The sequence below is a fragment of the Arachis stenosperma genome, chromosome 3 (assembly GCF_014773155.1).
Source record: "Arachis stenosperma cultivar V10309 chromosome 3, arast.V10309.gnm1.PFL2, whole genome shotgun sequence".
In the NCBI taxonomy this organism is placed as follows: domain Eukaryota; kingdom Viridiplantae; phylum Streptophyta; class Magnoliopsida; order Fabales; family Fabaceae; genus Arachis; species Arachis stenosperma.
The window spans coordinates 37,390,451-37,411,687 of NC_080379.1; the positions used below are offsets into that span (position 1 = coordinate 37,390,451).

The 21,237-nt window shown below is 34.4% G+C and overlaps 2 protein-coding genes across 2 annotated transcripts; one reads left to right on the forward strand and one right to left on the reverse strand.

Annotated features, from left to right (window-relative positions):
- Window positions 1–2,371: 2,371 nt before the first annotated feature.
- Window positions 2,372–4,450, forward strand: LOC130969466 (profilin-1-like). Its single transcript, XM_057895198.1, has 3 exons — window positions 2,372–2,631; window positions 3,228–3,365; window positions 4,014–4,450. Exons 1-3 carry the CDS (start codon window positions 2,509–2,511, stop codon window positions 4,146–4,148), a joined length of 396 nt encoding a protein of 131 aa, XP_057751181.1. The 5' UTR covers window positions 2,372–2,508; the 3' UTR covers window positions 4,149–4,450.
- Window positions 4,451–5,930: 1,480 nt separating this feature from the next.
- On the reverse strand, window positions 5,931–8,814 carry LOC130965507 (glucan endo-1,3-beta-glucosidase 13-like). The gene is made up of 4 exons (XM_057890266.1): window positions 8,507–8,814; window positions 6,809–8,083; window positions 6,336–6,366; window positions 5,931–6,231 (listed from the first exon to the last, which is right to left on the reverse strand). Exons 1-4 carry the CDS (start codon window positions 8,565–8,567, stop codon window positions 6,090–6,092), a joined length of 1,509 nt encoding a protein of 502 aa, XP_057746249.1. The 5' UTR covers window positions 8,568–8,814; the 3' UTR covers window positions 5,931–6,089.
- Window positions 8,815–21,237: the final 12,423 nt, after the last annotated feature.

Below are 21,237 nucleotides of genomic sequence, written 5' to 3' on the forward strand. Positions count from 1 at the left end.
ACACATGATAACTTTCATTTCATGTCTTACATTCTATATTCATAGAATTATTATATACCTCTTAAACACTTACTGACTTGAGCGTCGGAGTGTCTTTTGCAGGTACCCACCCCCTTGTTCTCTCCTTGCCGACGTATAACTCATCCCGACGAGAAGCTTGAAAACATTCATCGACGGACGACCTATACACCGGCCAAACTCAGCAAGAACAATAGGCGCCGTCTGTGGGGACGAGTAAAATCATTCCCACTCCTCTTAGGTTCATAAAACTTGAATGACATTCAAATTTCTGAACCAATCTCAACAATCTTGTTTAAGATTTTATTTAATACTTTTTTATTAAATTTTAATCTATCCTAACTTTTTATAAGGTTTGTATTTTATACCTTCAAATTGCTTCACTTTTACAAATCATAATATTTCACATCACATAATCGACCAATGAACCAATCCGAGAACAAATTCGGCTTTCAATCAATCCGAGAACAAACTCGGTTTTCAATCAATTCGAGCAGAAACTCATTTATCAATTTTGCTTACTTTTTTAAAGCTCTCTATTTACACAAGTAAAATTATATATTTTATTCAACATACTTTTGCATTTATATTTTGTGTAACTAATATTTACTGATTTATTAGTTATATTCAAATCTCAATATATGTTTTATACAATAATGTCATATCAACAACCATGTCAATTGCATTTTTATTTCATTTTGTATTATATTTTTATTGCTTAACGATTTCATTTATACAATTAAATGACGGTAATGATGAGTTCAAATCTTAAAATTGGATTCCATAAAAAATTAATTGTATATCAATTGTATATAACTGTTACACTATTCATTTTATGCTATTAAATTTTATTTTACTATTTGTTTAATGCATAAAGTTATTAAACAAAAAATAGTTACAGACATGCAAATTTGTTACTTTTGCACAAGGAATATACCTCATAGCTAAACAAAATTTATTATATTATTATATGACTGTTATCTTATTACTTTATTATCAAATTAAAGCATGTCCTACAAAACAAAATTCAGATATTCACATTTGACATATATGATGACATTCATATATGTCATATTATTCTCTATAATTATCAACTTTCAAGGTATATTTTTCTACTTTGAACTCTTTTACTTTTATAATATATATTATTCAATATATGTTGCGACTTTATACCTATTCATTTTCTCAATTTATCTTATTCATGTCAAACCTTCACTATAAATTATAAATATTCAATAACTAATTGCTTTGAGCGAGAAATTTATCAATAAGTTGTTGTGGGCTGGAAAATTCCCAAGACAATTAACCATTATATCCTCGGATCATACAATCGATTCTGTCAATGGATATCTATCTCTGAACTTTTCAATTCATATACAATCAAATGCTAAAATTGTTCTTAAGCGGAAAAGTATCCCCCACACAACTATCTTGATTGAATGACTCTTATCACTCAATTATTTTTTGAATAAGTGCCGACATAATAACCCGACTAAGCTTGGGGGCTCACCATATCATTATTCACTCATCTTTTAACTGAGTTATAACTCATTTTATTTTCTAAGCTTAGCCTGGATCATATGATCGGCGGACAAAGCTTGGGGGCTGTGATCCGTCACCTTATAACTCAGTCTTTATTATGCATTATGAGTTATAACTCGGCGTTAACTATCATTCATTCTTTTGCTTGTAACTGACACCTTCATTACCGACTTAATGACCATCATTTCTATCTTAATGACCAAACGGTCATAACATCAATTTTATTCATCAATTCTATGCCTATAAAAGAAATCTTCTATATCTAATCTCAAGGAGTAACATGATAAGTTCTATATCATGTAATACATTCTATATTCATAGAATTATTATAAACACAACATAACACATGATAACTTTCATTTCATGTCTTACATTCTATATTCATAGAATTATTATATACCTCTTAAACACTTACTGACTTGAGCGTCGGAGTGTCTTTTGCAGGTACCCACCCCCTTGTTCTCTCCTTGCCGACGTATAACTCATCCCGACGAAAAACTTGAAGACATTTATCGACGGACGAGCTATACACCGGCCAAACTCAGCAAGAACAGTTGGTATTTGAAAAAGGAAAAGAAAAGAAAAAGAAAAGAATTATTAGAAGCGACGTTGAACCTTCAAGAAAAGAAAATGACTTTTTTTCTTTTTTGAAACGGTTTCTCAATATTTATTTATTTAGTTATTAAGATATTATATTATAATTTTTTTTTGTGTTATTAAAATTCCTTTTTCCTACATGCCAGCCCGACACAGCGAAAATAGGGTAATGAAAAGGGCATTCTGGTAATTTAAAGTAATCATGGACGGATTTATAGCTCCGTAGTATCAACGCTACCGCACTTCACCGCAACGCAGCTCAGTTAGCTTAAGAAGAAAAAAGAGACCATTTTCTCAGCATTCAAGCACTCATTTTCCCGAGAAAATCTCAATCGTCTCTCATTTTCCATCATGTCGTGGCAGGCCTACGTCGATGAGCACCTTATCTGCGACATCGAGGGTAATCAGCTCACGTCTGCCGCCATCCTCGGCCAAGACGGCAGCGTTTGGGCTCAGAGCTCCAATTTCCCTCAGGTTTCTTTTCTTTTTTTTTTCCTCATTTAATCGTTCATCAAAGTTTGGATCGGCTCACTATTTTGCTCTAGTTAAAGATTGATTTGTTGTTGTTGATGATGATGGATGTTGCTTCCTTGGATAGTACACTCTCTTTCTTTCAATATTCAAGTTTCTTTATGCGATTTGTGAGATTGGATGATTGATCGTATTGGAATTTGGGGGGATTGTGTATCTTCCTTGTAAAGGTTCTAGATTTGCCGATTTCAGCTCGTTGCGGTCATAAATTGGGGTTACAGCGATTAATGTTGTTTTGGAGATTTGAGAGGTATCACCGTGCAAAAAGTTTCAAACTTGTGTAATGTTTTAAAGTTACGAAGTCCTAGCTGAAAAAAGAATATTAATTTTGACTAGGGAGTTGAATTTTCTGCGACTGTTAATTAGTTATATACTAGAACTTGTTGCTATTATTAAAAGGCTTATGATTTTACATTTCTATTCGTTTTGATGTGTGATTGATTCACAACACACGTAGGATGGTGTAATGAATTTGTGTGCGAGCAGATCTGTTCCCACTAGTATTGATTTTTTATAGTGTGTTTTAATTTTTTTGGCAGTTCAAGCCCGAGGAAATCACTGCTATCATGAATGATTTTGCGGAGCCCGGATCACTTGCTCCTACTGGACTTTACCTCGGTGGAACAAAATATATGGTAATCCAAGGTGAGCCCGGAGCTGTCATCCGAGGGAAGAAGGTAAGGACTATTTCTAATATTCAATCTTTATTTTTGAATCTTGATTGTATAAATTCAGAAGATAATGTAATGATCTAGAATATATATCCTACATTTTTTGTGAATATAAATTTATGATATCTCTTACTATTCATTTTTGTAAATTGGTATTCGAATCATGCAATTGTAAATTGACCTGTATCATGTCATTTTAAGTGCTGCGATCTATGTTTAAAGGGCTGATTTGCACATTTTATAGTGAAGTAATATACCAATGTAAATTAGATAATATGTAACCGTGTGTTGCATATGATATTATGAGTTTATGACATATATCTTCTTAGAGCATTGAGCATTCACTTGTATTTGGAATAACCCACATGAAGGAAAATCTAGTCCTTTTCCACGCGTCTGGTTTATATATTTCAATCAATTTATGGATGAGTATAGACAGATATACATGCAGGTCTTTCTCTTCTGCATATTTTCTTTTAACAATCTATAATACTTAAATGATTTGTCTGTTCTTCCAAACTTATGGATTCAATGGTGAAATTTAGTGAGACGTGGACACACTGGTTGTTTCTTGTTGAGTATCTTGTGTAGATTTTATGTGTCTTCATTTGTATGTTTGGCCTTGAAACATTAGCATTTGCGCCTATTATCCAGGGTCCTGGTGGTGTTACTATTAAGAAGACCAATCAGGCATTGATCATTGGCATCTATGATGAACCAATGACCCCGGGTCAGTGCAACATGGTTGTTGAGAGGCTCGGTGACTATCTCATTGAGCAGGGTCTCTAATCCTCTCTTACTTTCTCTATCTCTTATGGTTCATAGCATATTTCATTGGCTTCTGTACAAGGTTTTTGCGTCGACCCGGAGTTGGAACTGGGAATGCTTGATTCTAGTATAATAATTTTACGGTTATGTTGCAGAAAAAAAAAAAAAGAAAAAAAGTTTGGGGCTTGAGAAGTAATGACCATAATCTTTGTCGTTGTACTTTTTTTTTAGTGGGGAACCTGTATACATTACAGTGGTTTTAATTTTTAATGCTATGGTATAATGATTGGCATATTTATATAAACTTTGCAGATTCTTATCTATTTGGCAGTAACCATGCATACTATCTATGGTATAATGACATATTTATATACTCACACTCCCCTTCCTATTTCCTATTTTCCTACTGTATATTATCATTATGTTCCTTTTGATTTATTGTTTTTAAGGTAATTAGTTTTTTATTTTTTCTTAACTTTAATATTAAGAATTATTTTAAAAGAAAAAAAAAGTGGAACCTTTAGAAGAATATCCCAAGGATATATTTTTATAGGAGAAGAAATGATTGGTTCAAGTACATAACCGCAATTTTCAAAGTATTACAGTCTATATTGCAATAATAATTCTATAAAATGGGTTCAGTGGAAAATTGTAGAAAGTATTTCCTAGCTCATCATTTTGGGTAATTTGTAAGGAGACCATTATTGTAAGGAGACCATTATGGAGGACGGTATGGTGTCTCTCTATTGTCCATGTATAAGTTGAATTAGCCTTCGACCAAAAACAAGTTTAAGTAGCTAACCAAATTCACGAGTAACGATTTGTCATTTAATTAGGTTCTGCAACTTATGTCAATCAGGGGGGCAATTTTCTCTTTCTTTTTTTTTTAAGTTAATTTTCATGCAATATTAGATATATACATCAAAATTAAATTCAGTTTCATTAATTTTTTTTCTTTTTCTACCATTTATGTGATTAATGGTTGTAAAAGAAATATCTGTCTAATTGTTTTCTTAAAAAGGACGTGTTTGGCTAATCTACTGCCTGTTCTGTTCCTACCCTAGATTGTTCAAAGTGCACTAGCTGGAATAACTAATATGCTGTCTAACATCCCCCCAAAAATGCAGAGATTATTATCTTATGTGGTTAGCTTGTATGTAACGCGACGAAAATATTATAAACTTTTTTTTTAGCAAATATAAAATTTATGTTGAATGGCTAGTGACCTAGTGTACTGTAATCGGTTGAATGAACATATGTCTGGATTATGACTGGTAAGTAGCATTCAACAATGAGTGCTTTGCATGATTAGTAAGTAGCATTCATCATGTTCACGAAAAGAATATAATACTATTAAAGTAGCCTTTCATCATCATAATTCCATTGTTTTTTGGGGGAATTTCCAACTCACGGGTTTATAGTAACCCTAACCGAGTGCTTTCCACAAGTGGGTTGGTCGGATCTAGAATTATTACATTCCAACTCAACTCATTCATCCTTAGCCACAAAAAAATGGTTATAATTTTAATTTGTAATCCATTAGTTTCTCATTCAAAACTTTATTCTTTTATTTTTTGGGAAATAGAAACAAAATATATTTCCAGATTCTACCATGTTTGAGTTGTTACTTGTCACCCCTTTAACTAAAGCAATACTTAATTAGCCAGGAACGCAAATATGCAATTGAAGCAGCCGGACCAAACATCAGCATTCCCTTAACTCTTAATGATCTCATCATATGTGCAATTACATACGAAGAGGAGTGAGTCACCTACAAGTTTTTGCCTATCACGGCTCACAAAATTAGGTTGAACTTAGAAACCCTTTTTCTTATTCTTATATAACAACCAGCAAAGGAGTTTACACTTTTATGATGTATTATAATAACAACTACCTCCCCTGCATGTCAAATGCAGCATACATCTATCACAACATGGCAAAATCATGCTATAATCAAGCTTTTCAGTACCGTTGAATATTCAATAGAATGGAGAGCGAAGTTACAAGAACAAAACCATAAATTAATGAAGAACTTCCTTTATGTGCTGTAGATGAAGTTGAAGACATTGCTGTTGTATTACCTGTCACAGTTTTGTTATTGCCTCTGCACACAGAGAAAACCCGAATGCCGCATTAGAATTTGAATAATAACTAGCAATTACATACATAATTTTCTGAGTGTTAGTAAGAAACAAGTATTTAACTTACCCAGCTCTCATGTAGATGCAGTTGTCATAGCCTGCAGAATTGAACACAAGTACTTGTTCATAACTTCAATGACAAAGGAAAAATAGACTATGCCAGACAATTTGACAAAGCACAGCTTTCGGCAAGATATATAATTTAATCAGCCACGCTTTCATTCAACAACTCGCACATAAAGCATACCCATCTAGAAAGCACACTTCCTCAACTAAAATGATTTTCATGTTTATAAGCTTTTTTCAAAGCATACCTAGCTTGTTCAGAATCAATCACAGTTAACATGAATAACTTGAACATCCAGGATTACTACCAAAACAGTTTCAACTACTAAAGTCCTCATTTTTTTTTCCAATTTGAGATCTTTCAATTAATTCGCAATCAATGGTTATGTATCGAATAGTTAATGAATAAACTAGCATGTGATAAGAGAAAAAGCAAATAAAAATAAAACCGATGATGAGTTGTAACGAACATACTTGGATCCTTATCAACTTTAACACCTGTCCCTCCAAAGCTACAGGCAACATCAGAAGCCCCATTTTGCTGGTAATAGCTATTAAAAGCGTACGAAGCATGCGAGACAAGGTTATCTGGCTCATAACAAGGTTGGCTAGGCTGAATAGCTGTACAATCCACATTGCCAGGACCACAAGCCCAATCTACAGCATTCTGCAAGTCCATTTGTGAGGCTTTACTTGAAGCAATGCACCATGTTGTCCCATTTGATCTGGTTATATTAGCTGAGGTAGTCATGTCAACAGCACCTCTTCCAGTGAAATCCAGGTTATACACACTTGTCTGGTCTGGATAAAATAATCCCCAGTTCCTTTCGGATTCTAAACCAGGCTTCCTGTTTTCATTGAACAATGAAAAAATGTAGACATCTAGTTCCTGCCCAGGCTTTGCAGGGGTGCCAGTGTTGTTGATAACATGCCTTATCAGATTAGCATTATATCTCTGTGCATTATCAGGAGTTGCAGCCGTCTCCTTAGGCGACCCTTTGGAAGGCCAACCTGTTTCAGTCACCATGATCTTAATCGTTCGGAAGTTTAGGGCCGTCAGCGCAAAGTAAATAGCATCAATCTGTGCATCAAACATACTTGTGTACAGCAAACCAGTGTTTGGATCAATAACTTCAGAGGATGCCTCAAATAGTGCATAGTCTAAAGGCACTTTCTTTGGGGAATCTCGGTAAGCATAATAAGGGTACATATCAATCATAAACGGTGACTGGTTTTCAGCAAGAAATTCTAGCATTGGCTTTAGGAAATATGCATGGCTGCTATTAAAAGCTCCAGCCGAAGGTGGAAACGATCGGGACAGAACTCCCAGAGAATGGGTACTGGATACCCTTATCTTTTTGTGTAGCCCAACTTTCTTGAGTGCTGTAACGACATTGGTCATGGCAGGCACTACAAACATAGAGGCGTTATTGGGACTTTCGGTGACTTCGGCACCTACAGTAATGTATGTGATCTTTGTGGCCGGATAGTAAGGAAGGATGCTGTTTCTGAGCCAAGTATCTGCATTAGACTGGAACTGGGAGAGTGAGAGCAAATCAGAATTGGGAACCCCTACCATAAGCTCAACAGGGGTGTTTGCAAAGGCCTTGAGGACCTGTATGTTGGAATCATAAATCCTGACATATTTTATCTTATGAAGCTGAACCAACTGAGCCACCTTATCAGGTGTAGGGAGGTCATCAGCATTTCTTCCATAGCAGATCCCAATAAAGCTCCCAGAGCAGCAATCTGACACAGATTTGCATCAACATTAAAAGGGAACACAGAAATGAACAGATTGAAGCGGTTCATTTTGAATTTGAGAGAGGAGAAAATAACAATCCATGACTTTGTTGTTCAATCTAAATGGCACAAGGTGTGTCACATTATAACATGAAGTAGGTAGATACCACCAACCCACACATTAAGTTTCAAACTAAAAACAGAGCGACATGTGATTCTAGCAACAAGTAATAACACTGGGTTTTGGAAGCTAAGAAAGAACCACCAACTGCATGCACATAAAAAATAAGGTTGAGAAGCACCGACATTCTTTGAAGCAAATTAAAGCTGGAAAAATTGAAGGTTCTGTCACTCAATTAAAAAAAAAAGGAAGAAAGAGAAAGAAACAGGGGGAATGGTGATGTGAGTGAAGAAGAGCAAAAGACGAACCTGGAAGCATAAGGAAAAGCGAAGCCGCAAAGATGATGAGAGCGAAGCGAGTGGCCGCCATGTGCAGCTGCCTCTGCGGCTCTGCCCCCAACTTTACTTGTAACTAACAACGAGAGGTGAAGCTGAAGCTGAAGCTTCTACTTCTTCTTCTTCGTTATTGAAGCTTTGACCTCCTCACCTAACGTTCCGATGCGCAGAAAAAGTAACGACGGCTCCTTCTCTTTCTCTGTCGGAGCTAACACAGTCACATTACAGTGTGATGATTTTTTTAAGAGCTTCAACTTCACTCACACACACTCTACTTTACTTCTCTTACATCTCCTCACATTATTATAAAATAAAAAATAAAAAAAGAAGTATAATCTAATTTTAAAAAGTATATACATAAAAAAATTACATGTAACCGCAACTTTATTTAATAATAATAAAAAAAAACAAATTCAGCGTTATCTACCTAGTTCAAGTAATTATTCCATAATGATCAAATTTATATAACTATGAGAATGAAATAATATAACATTAAACTATTATATGAGAAACATGACTACTAATCATATTTTTAAATTGATAAAATGTTTTACTTGTATAAAATTCTTAGAATCTTGTTGAGTAGCGGGCGAGAAGACACCAACAACACAGAATAAAGCCAAAAAAAAAAAACAACATTGCTGCCCGTTGGAGTGTGTCAGGGTAAAAGCGTGCCACTCCACTCACACCTCATTTTCATTTTACACGTCTTTCTCAATTCCCAACCTTTCTATAAAAAATAAAAAAAAAATATTTTTCACTTGCAATCTTTATTTTCAAGTTCGTTGTAAATGTCATCAGAACTTCACCATGGGTTATGCGATCATTTAGGCCAATTGAAGCCATTATGCCCTGAATAATGAAATTGGCAAAAGATAAAATGAACTTCAAACGCTATTTATAGAATTTGGTAACTTTAATTTCGTTCACTCACTCACTCGATAGCAAATTTGAAAAAGAACGTTTCCTTCCTCTAAGCCAGCAAAATTCCCACACATTCGTTCCTTTTAACTAGCGAACAAAATTGTCAGATAATACTTATAATTTATAAATATAAATAATGTTGTATTTATATATAATTATAATTTGTAAATAATGAATTTTTTTATTTATTTAAAAAGGCCTATTTGTGGACCATAACCTAGATTCATTTGGGCTCGTCAATATCATTCCCATGCTTTTATGTTTGTCATTTGGCTCTTTGCCTAATTGCCCTGCATTAATAATTGACTAAGTAAACACCAACAAAAAAAAATAATAATAATAATTGATTAGTGATTTTTTTATGAAAAGTAAATTTGTGTTAATGTGATTTATATTTGATAATCGTTATATTAAAATGGATTATAGTAAAATAAATATTGTTTGGATTATATTACTCAAAATTACTTTTAGATAAAAATTATTAAAAAAAACATTCATTTAAATAATTTTTTATATTATCCTATCATTTTACTTTAGATATTTGAATAAATCCTATTTACAAATTTTACAAAGTCGAATAAAAAATAAAAAAATTTCATACAAAACAAAAATAAAATACAGTAAAAATAGAAAAAAATCTCATACAAATAAGAAATAATAAAAATTTTATAAAATCAACAACATATATCATATGAACAAAAAAATTACCATAAAAGATAAATAAAATGCATATTAATAAAACCAAATAAAAAAATAAAAAAATTTATACATAACATAAATATAATATAGTAAAAGATAAAAAAGAAGAATTTATATTAAAAAAATAATAAAAATACCATAAAAATTAATAAAAATAAGAATTTATATCAACAATATTTGTTATATGAATTAAAAAATACAGTAAAATAAATAAAAAATTATATAAACAAAACCAAATAAAAATTTAAAAAAAATCATAAAAAATATACATATAAAAAATAGTATAGTAAATGATAAAAAAAAAGGGTTTTTTACTTAAATAAATTATATGCATTTCAAAATTACCCAATTCCCCTAAATCAGATTCTGCAACGTAATTATCCTTTTTGTATTATTATATAAATCGTCCCAAGGTGCAAAGGATTATATAAAACGTAAATCATTTCACCTTAGGACGATTAATGAATGAATTTTGAATGCAAAATAAGAGTAAATCGTGGCAGGGCTTCTTGGGTTAGTAGTTGAGCATAAATCGTCCCAGAGTAGTAGGTTTTACGAGTTAATGGGCTAAACCAAACTGGGCTGCCACGATTTTATGTGTTTTTTCGGACCCTCAGGAGCCTGGGACGATTTATGTGTTACTCTGTAACACTCAAAGGACTGGGACGATTTATGGCCAAGTTATAACCCTAAGGACTCAAGCACGATTTATGCAGGCAGAAACTCTATAAATAAACGAGTTTCAAACAGACGAGCCACACAAAACATATGTTGAGGTTGTGAGAGATGGCAGAGAGTATTTTTTTGTTAGTGCATCACCGGGGAAAAATAGATGAAAACACAAGTGAGGGTGTAACTTTTTCTAGCAAAAAGCAGATAGGTGTGTTTATTACTCCGTCGACGACGTTGATGGATTTGCACAGTAGTATATTAGAGAAGGCTGGAAATTGTGGTAAGAAGCGCGTGAAGCAATTATTTTTTCGTATTCCGATATCGTTGAAGCCAGGTTATGTTAAGTTTGGGAAGTACGCGATGTTGGGTGATGACGACATGCGAGTTATATTTCATAGTCAGTCAAGATTTCCCGACTTAGGCGCGCTGGAGTTGTTTGTCAGAATGGTTGACGTGGAGGGCAGTAGCCGGGGGACTGCTCCGAATCTGCCCACTGCCGTCATAGAAGGAACTTCCACCGCCGTTCCAACAGGACAACCGGCGACTCCACTTGTTTTGTCCCCATCTTTTGCTGCTGATTTGCCTGTCTCGGGTGATGACTTGCGTGATGGGCGTAGCTTCGGCCAGCTTGCAGCTGCGATGGGGGGCTGATCCTGTAGTGGACGGTGCACCCGCATTCATGGAGGTAAGAGAGAGAGATCCGTTTGCGGAGGCTATAGGTGATGATGGGTCAGATTCTGAGCCACCAATTATTGGTGACGAGAGCGACGGTGATGAGAACACCGCAGTTGCCGTGGGAGCTCAAACCCATGGTAGCAGTGGTACGCAGCAATACCCTCGACACTTTACCACATTGAACCTTGAAGCAATGAACCCTCGTCCTATATATTTAAAAAATAAAACATATTAAAAATTTTCAAAACTAAAATTTAAATACATATTTTCACTATTAATCTAACTACAACATTTTTAAATAAAATTTGAAACTCAAGCGGTTCGGTCGACCCGGTCTTACTAATTTATATCAGTTTAAACCATTTCATTCCGGGTTTGACCACACCAAACCGGTTCGTTCCCTCATCCGGTCATATCATCAGACTGGACCGGTTCAGGATCCCATTGGCCGGTTTAACCCTCGAACCGCTTCGTTCCGGTCCGGTTCGAACCTGTCCGGTTCGGTTCGGTCCGGTTCGAGCCGGTCCGAACTCTATAGTAAAATCAGCAAATTCCATGGGATTCTACCATCAGAACCATCACCCTATGATGAGCAAATTCCATGATCTTTTAAGACCACTGATTTCTGACGTCTTATACTAAACCAAAAACTAACTAAATCACTATACATGATATCCGGCAACGTCTTAATAAAAAAATATTCTAAGATGCATATTCACCCTATACAATATCATCCAACATACTATATCATCCAAAATTTAAAACCATTACAAAATTTATAAGATTACCTCTTGATCGATAAATCCGGCAACATGCGCAACGCCGTTCCTGCCGATCACCTGCGGCCCGCTGCCACCACCCCCGGTGCCACTCAGACGCCTCTGCCCACCACCAGTTGCACCTCCGCCACCAGCTGGTCCCACACCCAAAAATACTTCTCCACCCAAACTCTCTCCGGTCAAAAATGGTGGCTCCAAGACCTCCCTCAACCCTTTACGCCGCAGCAACAACAAAGATGACTCGTGCTTGAGTCCTTAGGGTTATAACTTGGCCATAAATCGTCCCAGCCCTTTGAGTGTTACAGAGTAACACATAAATCGTCCCAGGCTCCTGAGGGTCCGAAAAAACACATAAATCGTGGCAGCCCAGTTTGGTTTAGCCCATTAACTCGTAAAACCTACTACCCTGGGACGATTTATGCTCAACTACTAACCCAAGAAGCCCTGCCACGATTTACTCTTATTTTGCATTCAAAATTCATTCATTAATCGTCCTAGGGTGAGATGATTTACGTTTTATATAATCCTTTGCACCCTGGGACGATTTATATAATAATACAAAAAGGATAATTACGTTGCAGAATCTGATTTAGGGGAATTGGGTAATTTTGAAATGCATATAATTTATTTAAGTAAAAAACCCTAAAAAAAATTCATATGAACTAAAAGTAGTATAACTATAAAGAATAAACTCTAAAAATATAACATCAGAAAACTAAAAAAATATTATAAAAAATATTTATCATATAAATAAAAATAATAAAAAAACATAAAAATCAAAATATGAAAGAGAATACTACAAATAATAAAAAAATTAAAATATTTATCATATAATATAAAAATAATAAACAAACATAAAAATCAAAATATGAAAGAGAATACTACAAATAATAAAAAAAATTAAAATATTTACCTTGGTAGTGGTCGAAACAAATCTGAAAGATCTTGATAAAAAAAATTAGAACGAAGAACCACAAAGAACTAATATGAAAGTATATAGTTACTTGTATCTTTTTTATAGAAGAAAATAAGGGATAGGGTTGGTAGAAAAGAAATAAATTTCTCACCTAATTTATCAATGGTAACCAGCTACCATCAACGTGAACACAGAAGCTACAATTTTTAGCTTCACGTGAACGTGTGTTCAGAGGTGAAAGCACTTCTGTGTTCAGAAGTTCCAGAAGTTCCAAAAGTTGCCAAACATAAAAATAAAGCGTTCCAGATATTCAAACGTCAAACGCGCTTCTCTCTTTCCCCACGTAAACCTCAAATACATCCTAAGTATGTGTAGTAGCAACTGAAGTCTAGTTGAAATGGTACATTAGTATGCCTCTTAATATGCTATATCTAGATTCGAATCTTGGATTGGGAGCTATTCAATCCATTCGACAAAAGAAATTGTGTAATAATTTAAAGTCAATAGCGAACAATAATCTAAATTTTTTATTTAAATTAATATTTAAAATAGCTATTTGCATAAAAAGAAACAACAAAAATCATGAGCGAAGAGAGCAGTGGGAGCGGGGTTGTTCAGAGTGACAAAAGTGGGAAGCATGATGAGGTTTCCGGCGGGTTTAAGTCGAGGTTATCTCATAAAGGTTTGGATCCTAACCCTATTCATAATAAGAACACTAAGATGAAGTCGCTGGTAGAACTTATATGGATGCTATAGTGGTTAAGGTCTTAGAAAAACATTATAGCTACACTGCCTTGTACTAGAAACTTAGGGCAGTCTAAAAAATCATGGGAGGTTATGAGATAGTCACCATTGGAATTGAATATTTCTTAGTAAAGTTTGATTCCATAGAAGATAGAATCATAGGAACAAAGTGATGATTGGGGACCTTAGTTGATCAAGAGTAACTATGTAGCTGCCAAACTATGGAAATTGGAATTCAGATTATGTAAGGTTTCTTTTGGCTCCACATTGGTATGGATCCGTATATCTGGATTACTTATCTGGTGCTATCAAGAAGGAGCAATGTTGCGAGTTACGAATGCAGTTGGAATTCCTATCAAAATAGACTTGGCTATAAAGTTGGGAGAGAGAGAAAAATATGTCCAAGCTTATATCCAAATTGATTTAAATCTATCAGTTACAAAGAAGATAACAATGGATGGTTTTAAATATGAAGTAGAATATGAGAGCTTGCAACTCATTTGTGGGTCTTGCTCATGCTATAGTCATATGGCGAGAGAATGCAAGGGAGCATTTATTTCAAATTGCAACCATACAGTTACCGTAAGAAGTGAGGAGTTATCTCAACAAGGCATGAAAAAAGACAACGGCATGGTGAAACTAAACTCCTCGGCGGTGAATTCCAATCGGGGTAGAAATCAAAAAGAGGAAATGTATAAATTTGACATAATTAATTGAGAAGATCAAGGGAAGAAATCAATCCTGGATTATGTGGACGACAAGGTGCATGAAGACCACGCAACTGATCATGCTCATGCAGAGGATATTAGTTGGACACAAGCGGTGAGAAAAGAAAAAGTAAAAAATAATTTCTTACTATTTCATTGTCTCATAAAAAAGGTCCCAAACTCCATACAAGAAAACTCCTCAATTCAAGAACTATATGAAAAAAGATATTTCTATTAAGCTAATGACTAACAAGGTCAATCAATCTCATCACAGTGGCACTTCCATCCAAGGAGGACGGCTAACACTCCAAAGAATCAGTACATTGGGGCTTTACCTCAGCCTCTCCTTGTTGGAACAGTAAGGAAGTGTCGTTATCCAGCCTCCATTCATGGATTGCCGTTGGAGAAAACAAGTAGTGTGGGAACCGCTAGAGAGCTTGCAGCTCCAGAAAAACAAGTCCAGGATAAGGAAGCGGCAAGATCTTTATCCTAATGTCCTTGTCTCTCTTTTTATTCTTCTTTATTTTTATGGATAAGTTTAATATTATAGTTTAGAATGTGAAGAGTGAATCTAACAAAATAACCCGGATATACTATAAAAATCTGGTAAGAATTTATCAACCTTCTTTATTCATCCTTGTAGAAATTCACACTCTATTCGAAAATTCAAAAAAAAAAATTGGAAAAATTTAGGGTGCATTTAGTTTGCGTTTTTATTTTTTGTTTTTATTTTCAGTGTTTTCTGTTTTTTGGATTATTTGAAGGAAAAAGTGGAACAATAAATTCCTATTTTTAGTTTTTACCTCTTATTTTCACTTTTTTCTTCGCAAAATCCAAAAAATAAAAAATACTGAAAATAAAAACAAAAAATAAAAATACAAACCAAACACACCCTTGATATTGTCGAGGCTCTAGGACATAAACGTGGCATTTGGTTTCTTTTTTCTTTATCTAATATCAATTACAATGTTATTGAGATCTTTGGACCGTGTGTAATTGTAAAGGTGAATATGGGATGCATTTTCTAACGTTGCAGTGCTATTTATGGCAGCCCTCAATTCAACAGAAGAATTTATCTCTGTGATCATTTATCTCAGTTTGCTTCTCAATATGACAAACCTTGGTTTATCTCTGGGAGATTTTAATGAAATTCTAAGTTCAACAGATAATAATGGTTGCTCTTTCTCTATTATCAGAGTTGGAATTTTTTCTTCTACTATTGATAATTGTGGTTTTTTGGAACTCAAAACCACTGAGAGAAATTACACTTGGTACAGACATATCCAGAATGGCCGAGACATAGCCAAAAAGATAGACAGAGTCTTCTCTAATAAACTGTGGATTACTCAATTCCTTGAAGCATATTCTGAAAGTCTAAGCAGATTACATTCTGACCACTACCATTTTCTTGTGCATTGCTATGGAACCCCTAAACAAAAATGTAAAATCCCGTAAATTAATAAATAATTAATTAATAAATTAATTATGAGTCAAAGATATTAGAAAATTAAATTTTATAATTTTAAAAATTAAAAATATTTAAAAATGAATTTTAACATTAATTTTAAAAATTTTGGCTCAAAATTAGACTAACAGACCGAATCGGTTGAATCGGAACCGTATTGGGTCCAAGGTCCAACATATATATGATGAACTTAGTCACCCTCTTTTTTTCATTACAAATCACGCTAAAGGAGAAGAGAGAACTTAGAACCCTAACCCCTTTTCACTCCCAATTTTAACTCCTCATAATTTTCAATTCGGAGTTTTGATTGACGAGCCGTTTGTGGCCACGCGTTCGTCTAAAGACCCTCTACAATCTTATCTGAATAAAGTGGTAAGAAACTTTGTATTTCATGCCCAGTTTTCTCTTCCTTTCTGAATTCATGTTTTGGTTAAGGGTATTGAGTGATTTTGATAATTTTAGTGGTTTAGGTGTAATCTAGCCTTGCATAATTGTTAGATTTTACCCCAATCATCAATGGGTAAAGATAAGGAACCATTAACCCCTTTAAATCTTCCAATTTTATGAGATTAGGATTTTAAAATTGTGAATGTATATGAAATTAATTGAAATTCGATTAAAAATATATGAAGTTGACATCAAATTGGTGAAGTAGAGTGTTTGAATTGAAACTCTGGGGATTGGAAGCTTGGCAAGTGGACTTTGGAGGCTTGAAAACTGGTGGAAACGAGGTCTTAAGGTGTTTTGTGGCTTGAAAAAAATCGGTCAAGGTATGATTTCTATTTCTTTTAGTTAACATATAATGTTGCATGAAAACTTAGGGTAGTTGCCTTAGAATAGGTTTGAATAATGTGAATTTGGTTGATTTAATTGATTAGATATGGTATGTGCATGTAATGTGAATTGTTGATGTTCAAATATTGAAATTGGTGGAAGAACTTTAAAATTGAATTGGCAATATATTGGATATCGAATATTGATAATTGAATGTGTATATATGGGATGTATAAGGAGTATGATGACGAGTTGATGTTCAATGTTGGTATTTTTTGAATGGATTGGAGGATTTATGGAGTGATTGGCATTGATTTGGTTGTGATTTGGGTGTAGTTATGAATGAAATTGTTGAATATATAAATTGTGAAGTTGGTTGACTTGTGTCTGAAAATAAATTGAATGGATTGATGAATTTATGTGTTGGAATAATTATAAAATTGATAAAGAGTATGTGTTAGTGTATATGAATAAATAGAAATGATTTGTTGGTTTTGGATTGAGAATTTTGGAAAACAAAAGGTTTTGAATCTTTGGAAAAAAAATTAATTTTTAACCAACTTCGGCGTGTCATAATTTGGCCCTTGGAGTTTAGAATTGAGTGAACTTTATCATAAATCGAAGATGGTTATAAGAGCTTTAAAACGGTTTAAAGATGAAGAAAAACGAAGTTTTGTAGAGAAAGTTATGAACATTGGAAGTTAGGTATAAAAAACTAAACTTTGAGAGTTGCAGAAAACCAGAATTTCTGGTTTATGTGCCCACACACCCTATCATGCACATGCACAGAACAGAACGTGTGATGAGACTCGTGCGTATGCGCGAGGGGTGTGCGTATGCACAGGCTGGAAATTCACTCTGGTGCGTGAGTACGCATGAGCCCTGTTTTTCACACAAATTTCTGTTTTTAACTGTTAGACCTTTTCGACAAGCTTATAAACTTCTACAACCTCTGTTTAAGGTCCGATAGCTAGTTTTTAGGTTTCAGAATAAGAGCAAACATATTGAGGGTGTTGAATTGATATTGAAGAAAAATGAATAAAGTGTAATGAGAGTTATGATGAGGTTAAATGATTTTTGATTGGGACATGATGAAAATGATTATGATATTGAGATGTTGAGTTATGACAGAAATAATTATGATAATGAGAATGATTGATTGTGATTATGAGAATAATGTAAATGATGATGAGATTGAGATATGATAATGAACGTGATTATGATTACGAGTGGAGTTGATTGAGTGATAAGGAATTAAGGTTAACGATTGAAATACTTGAGCAGTACGCAAGGGTTGTGGTTCATCCCACTTACTCTGTGTTAATGTTTGAGACACCTGGGTAGTATGCAAGGGTTATGGTTCATCCTACTTGCTCCTGGTTAGTAATTGGGACACCTGGACAGTAGCAAGGGTTATGGTTCGTCCTAATTGCTCTAGGTTGAGTTCGTAAATACCCGCCTGGGTAGGATGCAGTAGTAGTGGTTCATTCTACTTGCTCTGGGTTAAGCGGGTAGTATGCAAGGGTTTGGCTTAGTCCCACTTGCTCCGTGAGGTGGTGTTTCTATCCAGGGTTCGCTACTAGACATGTCGAATTTTGGCTATATAACCGACAGATAATATCATCGCCATATGGTAGACATGCATCGTGTGCATTTGTATGATTTATTTGAGTATGCATTTGTTTGGCTTACCTAATTGCTTATCTGTAACTAACTACTATTTGATCTAATTGCTGTATCTGTTACTATAATTATATTTTCCTTATCTGTCTTGTTTGTGTTTGTTTTCTGAGAGATCCCTCATGCTGGTGGAGAAGATGCTGAGGGTCATTCTACATGTTAAAATGGAGGTTTGTAGAGAATGGAAAGTGAGGAATTAGATTAGATTCCTTAAATATAGTTATCATATTATGGTTTAGAGAAAATTTTAGGATATAAATATGGGTTGTTAGAGTTTTGGATTGCCTCTAGCTTTCTGGGACATTATTTATTATCTATGTGGGCACCGCTACTATATTAAAAACCTCTGCTTCTCATTTTATACTTATTTTTTGTTTTTCAGATGCAGGACGTAAGGCACCATGCTGAGCGTACTGGAGACTCTTACAGAAGCGAAGATATACTTTTGGGGTTTTCATTATATATATATATTCTAGCCGGTATATGCTTCGTAGGTCGAATCTAGAGCTTGATTATACTTATCAGTTAGAGCTCTATATATATTTGTCTTTTGGTTTTCTGTATAAGCTTTCTACCTTATCATTTTTTGTGAGCAATACATCTTCGGTTTTTTTTTAATCATACTCTTTTCTTCCAAGTCTCCTAGATATATTATCCTTGTTATATATGTATATATTTCACTTTTAGAGGTCGTAGCGCCTCACCACCTCTAATTTACGTCCTAGGCGTAAAGCTCTGTGTGGTAAGGTGTTACAAAAAAGGTGCTCGTCCCTTTTGGTTCCAAGCTATGTGGTCCACCCATCTGGCCTATAAAAATGTTGTGCAACAAGCTTGGTGCTGTGAGTATCGTTGTATAACTCCTAGATTAAGCAAGCTCCAAAAGGTATCTCTTGATTTTAACTCCAAGACCTTTGGTAACATTTGAGAAAAAGATCCCTTGAATGCCACATCAATGATATTCAAAAGCAATTGGAAGTTAGAGATGTTCCTTTTCTCATAGCAAAAGAAAGAGCATTAAATGAGGACTATAACAGAGTTTTGCCTCAAGAGGAATTACTTTGGTATACAAAATTAAGAGAACAATGAGTAAAATATAGCAAGAGAATCATCAAATTCTTTCATCTTCAGATTTTAGTGCGGAGGTTATACAACAAAATTCATGATCTATTTATGAGTCATAAATCTTGGTCAACCGACCCTATTACTTTACCGTAAGAAGCTCTAAACTATTATAAGAATCTCTTTTATTCTACTGACAACATAAAGATGGATTTTATTGGTGACAATCCTCTTCCCATTCTTAGCAGAGAAGCTTGTGAAACTCTCATTACTCCTATCACTTTGGAAGAGGTGAAGAATGCTATTTTTAGTATAAGTCCTTCTAAGGTGCCTGAACCAGATGGTTTGCAAGCCTTTTCTTTAAAAAATTTTGGAAGATTACTGGTATTGATATTTGGAGAGTAATTCAAAGGGTCTTATTGGGAGAGCTGCTTGAGCCTAGTATGAAGGAAATGTTAATTGTTCTTATCCCAAAGGTTAACTGTCCAACCTTTATGAAAGATTTTAGGCCAATCAATCTATGCATTGTTGTTTATAATGTTACTACTAGAGTGTTGGTTACTTGCCTTTCGTCTTTTATCGCTGAGATTATGAGGCCTTTACAAGGGGGTGTATTCCTGGTAAAGGTGCCCCAGAAAATATCATCATAGTTCAAGTGATCTTATACTTTATGAAACAAACAAATCTCGAAAGGTACCTTGGCTTTAAAAATAATTTGGAAAAAGTTATGATTTGGTGGATTGGAAGTTTTTGAAAAATACTTTGTTTTTAAATTTGGCTTTCCCGAAGTTACCATTAACTTGATAATCTCTAAAATGGTAGTAGGTTTGTTTGTTCTCTGCATGAAGCGCTTTCCTTATCAAATTTCTCATCAGATTGACATTGGACTTTAAGAGTCAGTTGCAATTTTTAAGGATATCCCACTTAATGTTTGTTGATGACTTGCTTTTTCTCTACAAAGCTTCAAACACTCAAGTTCAAAAGGTGATGAATACTTTGAATTCTTTTTTGCAAAGCCTCAGGAATGAAGGTCAATCTTGAAAAATCTAGGGCCTTGTTCTAAAAATGTTTCTAACCGTAGGAAGGATGTCTTTATGGAATCTCATTCTTAAAATTTACTCATGATTTGGGTAAATACTTGGGGATAAACTTGAATCATGCCCGTACTTCCAGAATGACTTTCCAAAATATTTTGGAGAAAATTAGGAGTCGTCTTGCAAATTGGAATGGTAGGCTTTTGAATAGAGCAGGAAGACTATACCTTATTAATTTTGTTTTTGCTGCCGTTTCAACTTATCAAATGCTGGTTTCCTTTTTTTCTAACTGGGTGAATAAGAAGATTCCTCAATAATGTGCCAATTTCTATGGAATAGTCAAACTGAAGGTCGTTGTTGTGACATTTAAGAAATATGGAAGATTGGGATTTTGGAGCCTTTTTTGTGCAAACATATCTTTATTGGGTACACTTCTTTGGCAATTATTCTATTGTACCTAGGGGTGTTCGCGGTTCGGTTTGGTTCAATTTTTGAGGAAAAAGTCATTCGATCCGATCGTTTAATTAAGCTGCGGGTTGGTTTGGTTCGATTTTTTGTCAAGGTCATCCGAACCAA

Bases quoted from the DNA above. Each gene is read 5' to 3' on its own strand.
- LOC130969466 (XM_057895198.1), top strand. From the start codon at position 2,509: ATGTCGTGGCAGGCCTACGTCGATGAGCACCTTATCTGCGACATCGAG. The intron at 2,632-3,227 runs GTTTCTTTTCTT...TTTTTTTGGCAG, and splicing joins AGAGCTCCAATTTCCCTCAG to TTCAAGCCCGAGGAAATCAC. The intron at 3,366-4,013 runs GTAAGGACTATT...CCTATTATCCAG, and splicing joins CTGTCATCCGAGGGAAGAAG to GGTCCTGGTGGTGTTACTAT.
- LOC130965507 (XM_057890266.1), bottom strand. From the start codon at position 8,567: ATGGCGGCCACTCGCTTCGCTCTCATCATCTTTGCGGCTTCGCTTTTC. The intron at 6,367-6,808 runs GTATGTTCGTTA...TCAATTCTGCAG, and splicing joins TAAAGTTGATAAGGATCCAA to GCTATGACAACTGCATCTAC. The intron at 6,232-6,335 runs GTAAGTTAAATA...CTCTGTGTGCAG, and splicing joins TGCATCTACATGAGAGCTGG to AGGCAATAACAAAACTGTGA.